Consider the following 12,480-nt stretch of genomic DNA (forward strand, 5'->3'; position numbering starts at 1 on the left):
TCTGTAAATAATTAAGTACCTATATAAGAGATATGATTCCTTTCGGTGTAATTGCGTTGAACGAATAGCCATAGGTCAACGATAGATATAATTCTTGTCATTATTACCGAAGGTTTATTTTATTACTATAATAGTGATATTGGCAAATCACCGCAACTTCGTAAGAGGAAGCTCTTAAAAATTTTAGTAGAATATATAAAACTAGCCGACTGGCTAGACATCATACTCAGTAAAGCAGCGCCACCTACTGGGTGCGATTGAATTTTCAAACCTTTTTAAATACACATAATTTCATCCAGATCCATTTAGGTGACAAAAAGCCGTATCTACATAAGAATTATATACTGATACAAGCTGGAGAGAGTCGAAAAGCAGATGGGTTTACTTCGTCATAGAATAATAGAACGTAAAAAACAAAAAACTAAATTGGCAAGCTAAAAACAAGGACAATCTATCGAAAAATGATGACGCCATATATTATTATAGTAGTAGGATTTTTTTAAAAATCCTGTTATTAATTATATTTTGGGGAGATTGCGCCAAATTTTGACAAATAGCTTATTATTGACTGTATAGTAGTTCTAGTTTGTGTTTGATTTAACAGGTTCTACTTCATATAACGCATAAGCCCTAACTTTCTCCAAACGACAGCAAACGTTAGTACATGATTAGCTACAAACCAGTTTAAATGTTCCATTATGCCATAAACCAAAACTATTGCCACATTTTTTTTTAAATATTAATATTTAATAAATACTAAGTACCTATTGACTGTGGGTAGGTTTACTAATGGCCACCATTGATCCCATTGCTAGAAATATACCATGTTATGTTAACCTCTCCTGGTAATAATTGTGATTAATTCTTCTAAATTAAACACAGTCGACTTCATCTTAATCCAACCGTCTTCCATAAGACCTCGTCAACGTATACGGTTAGCACAATCGTACAAAAAATGTAAAAACTTATAAAATTACTGCTGTAGGAATACATAATAAAATGAAGAAATTGTAGTTTTGGTTGTTTATTTCTCAGGAAGCAAATGATTCACAGCATTGGTGGGATACAGAGGTCTTACAATACTGGGCCGAAACATTCATTTTCCTGAAATGTTCATGTTATTAGTAGTACAACAGCTTAGAATACATAAGTACCCAAATATAAAAACGTGGGAAAACAATTTTATAGATATAGCCATAGTATAGTATAATTTATTTAGTAAAGCGAGTTTTCATTTTATACTTTTATAATAAACTACACACCTTACTAAATCACAATTTCTAATTATGTCAAAAAATTATTTATCACATTCATAACATTCTGTACAAAGTAAAAAAATATTTCCATACTTCCGCTAGTAAAAAATAAAGCTGCTTTAAATTTGCAACCATAACTTTCACAATCAGTAGCGTGTATTCACTGAGTACATATACGTTACAGGTGGTACATTTTTTTCATTTAGCAAAAATGTACAAGTATCTAATATATTATCTAGTATTGCGCACACAATTATGGTAGTTTGGTAAGTGAACTCCGCCTCATATCACACTCCATTAAAAATATTAAAATGATATGCAGTTGTAATGCAATTATAGTTCTCTTAACAAGGATCGGTAGATACCACAGCGGGTCTACGTTAGACATACTTATAGGTAGATACGATAATTAAGTTATTCATTCTATGTTTAATCTAAACTTCAACTTGCTTTAAATGTAATAAAATTGTTAAGATATAAATAACACAATAATTACGTTAAGATGACATACAACCTTCATAAGGAGTGATGATTATTCACGTAACTTACAACAGTCCCATACATAAAGATTGTATTTAACGGAATCTCTAGAGCTTCGGTGAAGGACATGAATTCTCTTCATCTCAAAACATGAAAAAAGATAAACTAAGTGTCATTAATTGATATGTCGATTGTAATTAATAATTAATATTCTAGAATTATTATGTATGTCAATAAAATTATAGAAAGATATAAACACTCTCACACAAGGTGTCCTCAGAGTCTCTATGATAATAATTTTATATCATAAAGAGAATACATATCCAATGGGAAGCTGTAAATACTACTCAACGAATAGGTTCCAATACAAAACACCCATTTCAAAAATGGCGACAAGTCTTTGATGGACAGATAATAAAATGCCATTTTGACAGTAAGGCATTCTGTACCTAAACCAACAAATATTAACAAACAAAACAGCATACTACAATCTCGGCCACAGCGACTACAGCCGACGCCCACCTATGCGCGTGACGCATCTGACATGATAAAAAAACTTATTTTTATAATTATTCAAAAACAATTTTATACAACCCTTCTAATTTGAACTTTTCTCAAAAAAATGGGACATTGAAAAATGCAAAATTGTGATTTGTGACAGTGATCATAGAGAAACAAATATTATTACTATAGGGACACTCGAGTTATTACAAAGTAATTTACAAATATAGTCAATCTCTAAATATTAGCTAAATATATAAACTGAATTATTTACAAAATATGAACACATCAGAATTGATGTGGCCAACTCTCTTACATATTTGTAATTATTTACAATGACTATTATAAACATTAATTTAAAGAGCATTGTATCTTCATGAGCTTGATCAATTTAATCCCTTGTTCAAATTATACGATTTCGCGCTGTACACATACAAAATAAGTATGCGATCATTTATATTTGTTTTTGTCACAGTTCATAATAAAATCCCTTCATAACCATTGAAGAAACAGTCCTATCTGTTCACGCTCCAGTGAGAACCGGTATTACAGAGGGGTACAAATTCCTGGAGCCAATTCATAAGCTATATTTAGAAATCAGTCTTGGTCAAAGGAAATAATATTAGATTTGTCTATAAAATTCGTCATGTTGACACTTTAATAGTATGTCAAAAAGTTTAGAAGTTACATTGCTTTCAAGGCATTTTTTATTGAGATACACATAAAAACGAATTGGTATAAGAGAATTTTAGGGAATTCCATGAGTATCCCTATCATCTTTATTGCCTCAAAAAAGTAGCAATGAATCATTTCAATGAAAATCAAACACCCGACCGAATTATACAGCAGCAGATACTTTGAAAATATTTGTATTTCTATGTAATATAACAAACATTTTATACTAATCATAAGGTTACATTATTATGATTTCAATTTTTAACGTAAGATCACTATAATGTTATTTAAATGTCACTAATCTTATCACGCACAGACTTCTAATTAATTATATTTAACTTGTACTAATGGACTGTACTAAGAATTTATTAAACGAGATTGATGCTAGGTATAGTATAAATACTGATTAATATTGGATCCTCTAGTTAAATTTATTAGGGAAATATTAAGGTATAACATCATACCAAATAGAAATCACTGGTTATCTATATCTTTAACTACATTGATTTATTATTACAATAATTTACATCAATGTATTATTTATCCATTATGGCACACTCACTAATAATGTAAACCCAATACACATTTTAATTAAATTCTTAAAAACTGGCAAAAAGTAATTTATACATCAAATCATTGTCACACTTTTTATATATGTCTACAAATTATTTATAGTTTGTACTTGGATGCTACAAAAATGCTGCTTTAAAATTTTGACAAATATGTTTGCTTTCACAAAGCTACATTAACAATGAAATGTTATACAGGTATGTAAACTTTGTTTTTGCATTTCTGTAGTTTGCCTGTGCTAAATGCGAGTTTTATATAACATTTTTGATACTCTATTATTTGAATATCTATCTATTATTAACTAACACCTGCTGCCGTCATTGTCAAAAAAAATGGAATTCCCTCCAAATTCTACAAAACAGCTAGCAGCCGCATTGGTCATTCAAAAGATTATTGCACTTTCAATTTCTGGAGTTCAATCTAAAAGGCTACTGTGTGCGCCTAAACATGATAGAACAATAGAAAAAAAAAATACTCTATAATCATGTGGTACTAATTAAACTTTATACAACATTCAGTCATTGTCATCGTCTTACATACAATTTATTTGTCAAAATGCATTTTTATTTATTTTGAGTGCCTAATCTTAAATGTTCAATTTTTAAACACAATACTCAATATAAGTTCAAGTGAAAATTGTAATGTAATCAAAAGACTGAAAGTGCAATTATTCTTAAACATAAATAGATCAACATTCACTGCTCTCTATGTTACCCCAATAAGCATAATATAAATTGCCTATGGAATATCCGATTTACGAAGTTCTACATCGCGGGTACCAATCTCATGCGTACGGGCTGACTCAGGTCAATATTTACATGTTTAGAGCCGACACTTTGGTACTAATGGACAGATCGCACGAGGACGTCACAGAGTCTCGTACAAAGGAACGCCTCACCTCTACGGGATCCCGGAAGGGTCATCTCCCGGTCCGGCGGCGATTTAGGGTCGAAGCGGGACCACTAGCGCCTGCGGCCGCCCGGCCGGCGGCGACACGGCGCAGCGGACCGCCGGGCCCTACTTCTCGGCCGGTTCGGGCGGCGCGCCGCCGAAGTCTAGCTGGTAGCCGCCGGCGCGCGTCATCTCCTCCATGCTCGGCTCCTTACATTCGTGACCGGCGTGGCCCGCCGCGCCGCAATTCCAGCACGACACCTTCGGCGGCGCATACAGCACGGGCACGAAGCCCGGGTACGGAGTCGGCGCGGCGAACGGTGGAGGCTCGCCGTTTGCGAAAGGCGGCGGCGGCGGGCGGAAGGCAGGCGGCGGGGCAGGGTAGGCATAATGTCGGGGGTACGGTACGAACGGCAAGTGAGGCGGCGCAGACGGCGTCGTGCGACGCTGCGACGGCGCCGGTGTGCCGGGCGGCGATGACGCTGCGCTGGAGCCGCTGTCGGACGACGACCGCGTGCCCGGGTAGTACGCGCCGGTTCGTTTCCGAACGCCATTTAGTTTCTCTAGCGAGCGGTACTGATGCACAATGCTGAGTTCGCGTAGCCTCTCGTCCCCGATATTGTGCCGTCTCTGTAATCGATCGACACCTTCCATCTGCTGAAATAGCACAACCATTAATTAGCCATCATATATACCTTACACACATATACATTTGATATAAGAAAAACGTTACTTGTTAACTTCGTTAGAATTAGAACGACGTCATTCATATATGTGTGGTGTGACATCAGTGAATTTAAATTGTTTATATACACTCAAACGCTCTAAAGCATAACGAAACCACGATTCGTTATGCCTTACACTTCTTTATGGTTAGACATATAACTGAGTATTACACTCAGATTTCAATTAATACCTACATAGTCTGACGACATCTATATCACATCTCGAGCTGAGTAACTCACCTCGGCAAGAGCTAGATTCTCAAAGTTAACAGCAAGGTGTACAGCTAGAGGTTGGTCGGCCATGACCGCGGGCGGCGGCGGCGAGCGGTCGCGCGACATGCGGCGACGCGATCGCGGCGACGCGGTGCGACTGTCGCCCGGCGACGACACTAGTGGCGACGATGGGGCGCCACCGCCACCACCTGGGCCCGCACTTGGTGCATAATTTAAAACCTGAAAGAAACAAGTACACCATATTATGCCACAATAAATATGTACTAGTTGTTATCCTAATTTACATGTGTTCATACAATAATTATTTATATGAACGTATTAAACCATATTAACACATACTAAAACCAAATCAATTGATACTTGGCAATGTATGTCTAAACCGATTTTAAAAATTCATCAACATAGAAAACAATATTACTGGTAGCTATAATATATTTTGAAACAAGAGATCCCTACAATATATTCACCAGTGAGAAACTGGGTTCTAATATAATAGCTATTGCCATTATAGTTGAAACTAAACAAAATTTATTTACCAAATAAAAATAAAATACCTCTAATGGTTGTGGAACAATAATGTTTCCAGGCCATGCATGTTGTCCCATAAATTCACCCATATTGTACTGAGGAATGGGAATCCCTGGTGGAGGGTGAGTTACCTCCCCTAGTATAGGCATTACACCTCCTGTATTAGTTAACACTGGGGGAGAGTTGAGTTCAGGCACTGCATCGGTACTGGGCTGTAACAATATTAATTTATTTACCATATTTTGCTCCAAACACAAATAACATTTATATACAAAGCAGAAGAAAAGATGTAATAGAGACAAGCTTAACTCTGTGAGAGTTTCTGCAAGCAAATCCAAGCTTAACTCTGTAGAGATACAATTAAAGGTAAGTCCCCTCCAAGTCCCTTCCCCAACATTACACTATGATCCCCAATTCTCCTGTTCCATTTATACACTTGGGAGCCTATGGAGGTTGCATACCCAAATTGTCCTTTTAGAGTTTCATTGCAAAGAGAAGCAAATAAATATATAGTTTTATAAAGGGTTTCCCTTAATAAATAAATTTTGTTAATGTTTGCATAATCATGGTGGTTAGAGACATCACTAAAATAAATTATCCTATAGCCATAATTTCAGACCTTGTTCTCAAGTTGATTGTTTTTAAAGAGTTTTATGAATGGCAATCTGCAATTGATAAAATTTATGGTTATGGTATAACATCGCATATTTCTTATATCATCTGCATTGTAAGATCTGAAGGTGACAAGAAACAAATTTTCTATTATATATTATATATACTAGTAAGGGTACAATACAGTAATCACTTATCAACTTGGTGACAGTTACATCCATATAATAAAATTAATTGCTGATATCAGATACATCATAAGTTGTGTGATAGCTTTTTTGACATTAAAAAATAATAAGATAAGAAATACCAGTGAAGGAAATAAATAAATCACTACACAACAATAAACTGTTGTCTAACATTGATATACAATATATAAAGTAACTAGGCTAAATAAGATGCAACAAGTCAATTATTTGTATATTCTTATCAACTTGGTGTGTTTGATTGGTTGTAACTTATTTGAAGTATAAACATGAGAACTTAATTATACAATGAGCACCTGAGGTTTTATTATGATATATTTAAAATACTTGTATTTGTTTTATTATTATTAAACAAATATAGCAGGTCTGAATATAAATATTTTACAATTTAAAATGTAACTTGTTCAATACTGTTCCACAAAAAATTTACTAAAAGTTAATTAAGATAGTCAATGTTTATCAATTAATTTGCAGATAAATTATATGCATTTTACATTCTTTTAGGAGTAAAGAATTTTATTCTCCCCAAACATTTTGTTAATTATTAAAAATAGGAATTGTAAATTTTTAGTTCTGCAATAGAAAAAGTAAAAATTTTATAAGTAATATATTAGGTTGGTGTCAACAAATTTTAAAGTTACAAATTATCAGTTGCAATATTAGTGAAAATAAAGAACCTGTTTAAAATCAATATATTCTTAATTAAGTATACTCTCTCCCAAAAACCAAGTAACAAATTCTAGAAAAAGGAATTTGATATAATCTTTGTTCACACACACTATTATTATAAGATATCAATACCGCTTCAAATGATAAAAAACAAGACAGTAATGATAATTGTGCTACCTACTAACTAAGAAATAAACTTTATTATTCTTATTCAGTAGACATCATCTGCACCACCCTCATCTTCCGGTTCATATCCCTAAATATCAATTTAAGTTGTAATATGCTTTTTCTTTCATTCATCCATTTTGACAGTCATCATTATCTTTTTAAGGATATCTTCTCATTAATTTATTTAGGTCTTCTACCTTTACATGACATTCATAAATACTTTCAACTTACAATATACTGGAGTCATAATCAGTGATGACACATTCTTAATGTCAGTATACCTAAAGAATTATATGGATTATTAAGGGAGTTATTTTTAATTTAATATCTTTCATATGAAATACAAATATAGGATATACATATATCTTAATACACGAAGACATATCATTTAAGAATTCAGCATTGTAGAAATTAATTGTTTTTTTTTGTTTCAAAGTTATATTTTAGTGATTCATGGTATATAATAATATTCATTAATAAAAGAATGTAAGAATCATCACTTAAGTAATTCAGAAGATATATTCTTTATAACCATCATTTAATTTCCAAGGTCCTTTAAGGACTATCAATATTAAAATTTTAATAATAGTAATCATACATACATATTATGAGTATATAAAATTAATGTAGTATGTTGATTAATACATAATAGATTTTAGATATTACTATTAATAAATTTGTTTGTAATTATGAAAATAATTAATATTAACTACTGTTAATTATATTACGTCTTATTAAGAACAAATGGTAATAAAACATTGTGTTTGTAACTGTAACAGTTACTATAGAATCATATTTCGATAATTTCATCTATTCACATGTAGCCATGTTGATGCAAATGTAATATTACTAGCTTTAGTTAGAATATGAAAATATTCAGTTTTGTGTACAGTTAATATAAGTTAAGATGGGATATAAGTGTGTAAAAACTACAAAGCCCAATAGCACCAAAATACACATAATGTAATGCAATATGAAAATAATGAACATGACACTGACCTGCACCCCAGGTGTTTTAACAAACATGATCCCAGGAGGCCCCAAGCTAGACAAATTAGGTGGTGGAACAGACATATTGGGTGTGACACTAGATTGGGTATGGCATACACTCACAGGTGCTACATTTATATGTTCTGGTTGCTCTTGGAACTGTATCCTCTGATCTTCGAGTTTCAATTTCTCTAATATTTCACCAAAATGAGATTTTTGATCAAATGTGAAAGCTGGATGATGTAATGCCATAGTGTACAACAATAGGATTTCTTCCAAAAGTTCACCATATAAACCCTTTAAAAGGCCAGTCTGCTCCAAGCTGACCATAGCATTATACAAAGTAGTTGCACAGGCGAAATTACACGACCTTAACAATGAAACATATAAGGCCATTTTCCGTCGCGTCCTGGGGTCTGTGTTAGCTCCTCCGATGTCTGCTGCCAGGTCTGTGGGGTTGTTAGCTCTTAGTTCGGCACCACGCAACTCCTGAAAGTCCCGCTTTCCGAGCTCCTCTAGATACGTCCCAATGAAGCGTAATTCGAATGGTAAGCACATGTTTAATAATGTACACATTGCATCTATGCGTTTATAGCTTTCCAATTCTTTAAACCATGATACCACGTCCTCTTTGCAAACCATTTCCAGAACACATTGAAATTTTGTGTAAAGAATCAACCGGTCCCCTGCAGCCGTAGCGCCTCCGTTGTTTATGATGTTTGGCACACACGTTTTTTGTGATAATATGGTGGTTGTAATCCAATAATATTCAGTTGTAACATTAGTGATTTTATGTTTTTTATCAGTATTTCTCAAGTAAAATATATTGGTTAAGCAACTACAGGCAATGCTAGTAGTTTTGTCTCGTTTATGCTCTATAATCTATGAAATAGAGAATTCAAGGAAAAAGAAACAACACAACAGACAAAGCTCAGATAAATTAATTTATATACTATTCAATTGGCTAACACATCATGAAGAAATTTTAACTTTATGCCTTAGCGATAAACCATAATGTTGATTGTGTCTACATATTACGAAATGGCTCCTGCTATGAAACTTTACGATATTTCATTCCGTCCCTTTTGCACGTTTGCCCTTATTAGAATTAAATTGTAATGGTAGGAACATTTGACGGTAAAATTTACAGACATTCACAAGAATGATATTGTTATATAGATTACTGATAAGTTAACTTTTATGCAAAATAATTCAAGTTATTTTATTGAAGACTATTAAAAAAAATATTTGAACTCGTGTAATACTTCCTTAGGAACCAATTTGACCGGACTAGTTTATATTTTAATTAAGGTGAAGTAAATAGTATCATCTCTATATAGTTTGTGGTAGCATTACCCTGCAAATAGCCACTATTCTCACGACAGATTTACCAGAAAGAATTATTTTAGTTATAACTAAAATTATTCTTTTTGATACATACTTTAATAATTGTACCTCTTCGATCTATTAATATGAGTTCATTATTGGCACTGGACTAGAGGTGCTACTAAATTAACTGGTAACTCTAAGTGATAAACAGAATAATAACAATAATAACCCAGAACAAATTAGACAGCACTATTTAGTCCCAATCTAAACAGAGCTTGTGTTATGACAACTAGTAAAAGCTTTTTTTTTGTAAATTCTTATACAATATACATAGAAAACACCCAAAAACAAATGTTTCATGAAGAATCGCATTCATGACCATCAGGAAGTATTGCGTTAAATACTAGCTATGTTAGATTAGACTGCAGAGTGCAGAGGCCTTTGAAGCCGAAAGTGCAAAATGAATGAATGAATACAGTTATTGTGATCAGTTATTGACTTCTGGCAACACTGATACCTACCATGATCATTCCGTTGTTCGTTCGTTACTCGACATTTTTTTGACATTTCGCTATTCCTACTAGTCTTTGTATTTTGATTTCATTATTTGCTTTCAATTACTTTAATTCACATATACTATACCTATTAAATAATTGTCCATAAAATGGCACCGGTGGATCAAGATGTAGAAATGAAAAATGTAGAGAGTCCTGCTGCTAGTAGCGACGTTGAACCAGCCGAGGTGAAGAAGGATGCTGACGTGATGAGTGTTCAAGATTTAAGGGAGCATGTAAGACAAATCGATAAAGCTGTAACATCAAAGGAACCAAGATTTGCCATGAGAGTGTTGAGATCTCTTCCTAATACCCGCAGGAAGTTGAATGGAAATGTTCTCCGAGCAATAATTAATCAACTTTATCCATCAAGCCCTGAAAAAGAGACAATACTTGCCCTTGTTGAAAATCCACTGCCTGGCGCTGTCGAAATAGAAAATCCTCGATCCAGAAGTGCACCAAAAACACCTGGTCCCGAAGTTGATGTGTACTTGCATCTTTTAGTATTACTACGCTTGTTGGATACAAACAGATTAGAAGAGGCTACTGAATGTTCTCAACAGCTAATGAACAAAGTCACTGCACAAAATAGAAGAACTCTAGATTTGATTGCTGCTAAATGTTACTTCTATCATTCTCGAGTGTTTGAATTGACTAACAAGCTGGATCTTATAAGAGGATTACTACATGCTCGTCTACGTACATCAACACTTCGCAATGACTATGAAGGACAAGCTGTTCTTATCAATTGTCTGTTACGTAACTATTTACATTATTCATTGTATGATCAGGCAGATAAATTGGTGAGCAAGTCTGTTTTCCCTGAAAATGCAAGCAATAATGAATGGGCACGATTCTTGTATTACTTGGGCAGAATTAAAGCAGCTCGACTAGAGTATAGTGATGCTCACAAGCATTTAGTGCAAGCTCTTAGGAAGGCTCCCCAAACAGCAGCAGTTGGCTTCCGTCAAACTGTACAGAAACTAGCTATTGTTGTGGAGTTACTCTTGGGAGACATCCCTGAGCGAGCTATATTTCGTCAGGCACCTTTGCGAAGATCTTTGGCTCCTTATTTCCAACTCACTCAAGCTGTACGTCTTGGAAATTTGCAGAGATTTGGTGAAGTTTTAGAGAATTATGGTCCACAGTTCCGAACTGATCATACTTTTACTTTAATTCTCCGCCTCAGACAGAATGTTATCAAGACAGCAATCCGTTCTATAGGATTGTCATACTCTCGTATCTCACCAAAGGACATAGCTAGAAAACTGGGTTTAGATTCTGCTGAGGATGCTGAATTTATTGTGGCTAAAGCTATAAGAGATGGTGTAATTGAGGCAACACTTGATCCAGAGAAGGGATACATGAGCAACAAGGAAAGTTCTGATATTTATTGTACTCGGGAGCCACAGCTGGCTTTCCATCAGCGTATATCATTTTGCCTGGACCTTCATAACCAGAGTGTCAAAGCTATGAGGTATCCACCAAAGTCATATGGAAAAGAGTTAGAGAGTGCTGAAGAACGCCGTGAAAGAGAACAACAAGATCTAGAATTGGCAAAAGAAATGGCTGAAGAGGATGATGATGGTTTTCCTTAAATATGATATTTATATTTTAATAGAATTTAATTACTATAGGGTTTAAAGATTGAATACTAATGAATCAATATACCTATGCACTTATTTGAATGCTAATTGTCTTGTTTCATTTGAAATCCTTTTAACATTTGGAAATACATAGTTGTTAATTAATTGAAAAATTAGAGAACTCACATAGTAGGCAACAGAATGAAATGTGCATACATATATGTATACATGTACGCATAATATATGTATCCATGTATACATATATTATTATATATGCAAAACTATATTAGATATGGAGCGACCTGTTGCACCAGATGAATAAATATGCAATGCAACGACCCAGCGAACACTAACTTGTCTAGATTTCAACAACAGTTAGTGATCTAATGTAATGTCAATATAGTATACTATAGGATTTTACTATTTCCATAAAATAAATACACTCCTGAGTAGCAAACATTGATTCTTTGTATTGGTGACAATATACATATACGAATATTAATAGACAA

At 34.0% G+C, this 12,480-nt stretch overlaps 2 protein-coding genes across 3 annotated transcripts; one reads left to right on the forward strand and one right to left on the reverse strand.

Annotated features, from left to right (window-relative positions):
• Nucleotides 1-1,020: 1,020 nt before the first annotated feature.
• On the reverse strand, nt 1,021-9,356 carry LOC131853519 (uncharacterized). Of its 2 annotated transcripts, none has more exons than XM_059204432.1 (4): nt 8,512-9,356; nt 5,887-6,072; nt 5,339-5,551; nt 1,021-5,027 (listed from the first exon to the last, which is right to left on the reverse strand). In XM_059204432.1, exons 1-4 carry the CDS (start codon nt 9,142-9,144, stop codon nt 4,500-4,502), a joined length of 1,560 nt encoding a protein of 519 aa, XP_059060415.1. In that variant the 5' UTR covers nt 9,145-9,356; the 3' UTR covers nt 1,021-4,499. The 2 variants fall into 2 exon arrangements, with proteins under 2 accessions (XP_059060415.1, XP_059060413.1); XM_059204430.1 differs by having other exon boundaries at nt 1,021-5,030.
• A 997-nt stretch (nt 9,357-10,353) lies between these two features.
• On the forward strand, nt 10,354-12,079 carry LOC131853520 (probable 26S proteasome non-ATPase regulatory subunit 3). The gene has a single exon (XM_059204433.1). The coding sequence runs from the start codon at nt 10,496-10,498 to the stop codon at nt 11,981-11,983; it is 1,488 nt and encodes a 495-aa protein (XP_059060416.1). The 5' UTR covers nt 10,354-10,495; the 3' UTR covers nt 11,984-12,079.
• The last annotated feature ends 401 nt before the right edge of the window (nt 12,080-12,480 follow it).

Source organism: Achroia grisella, unplaced genomic scaffold, assembly GCF_030625045.1.
Source record: "Achroia grisella isolate CSIRO2021 unplaced genomic scaffold, CSIRO_AGI_Agris_v1 utg903, whole genome shotgun sequence".
NCBI classification, from domain to species: Eukaryota; Metazoa; Arthropoda; class Insecta; order Lepidoptera; family Pyralidae; genus Achroia; species Achroia grisella.

Bases quoted from the DNA above. Each gene is read 5' to 3' on its own strand.
- LOC131853519 (XM_059204430.1), bottom strand. From the start codon at position 9,144: ATGGTTTGCAAAGAGGACGTGGTATCATGGTTTAAAGAATTGGAAAGC. The intron at 6,073-8,511 runs GTCAGTGTCATG...ATATTGTTACAG, and splicing joins TTAAAACACCTGGGGTGCAG to CCCAGTACCGATGCAGTGCC. The intron at 5,031-5,338 runs GTGAGTTACTCA...GTGCTATTTCAG, and splicing joins AGAATCTAGCTCTTGCCGAG to CAGATGGAAGGTGTCGATCG.
- LOC131853520 (XM_059204433.1), top strand. From the start codon at position 10,496: ATGGCACCGGTGGATCAAGATGTAGAAATGAAAAATGTAGAGAGTCCT.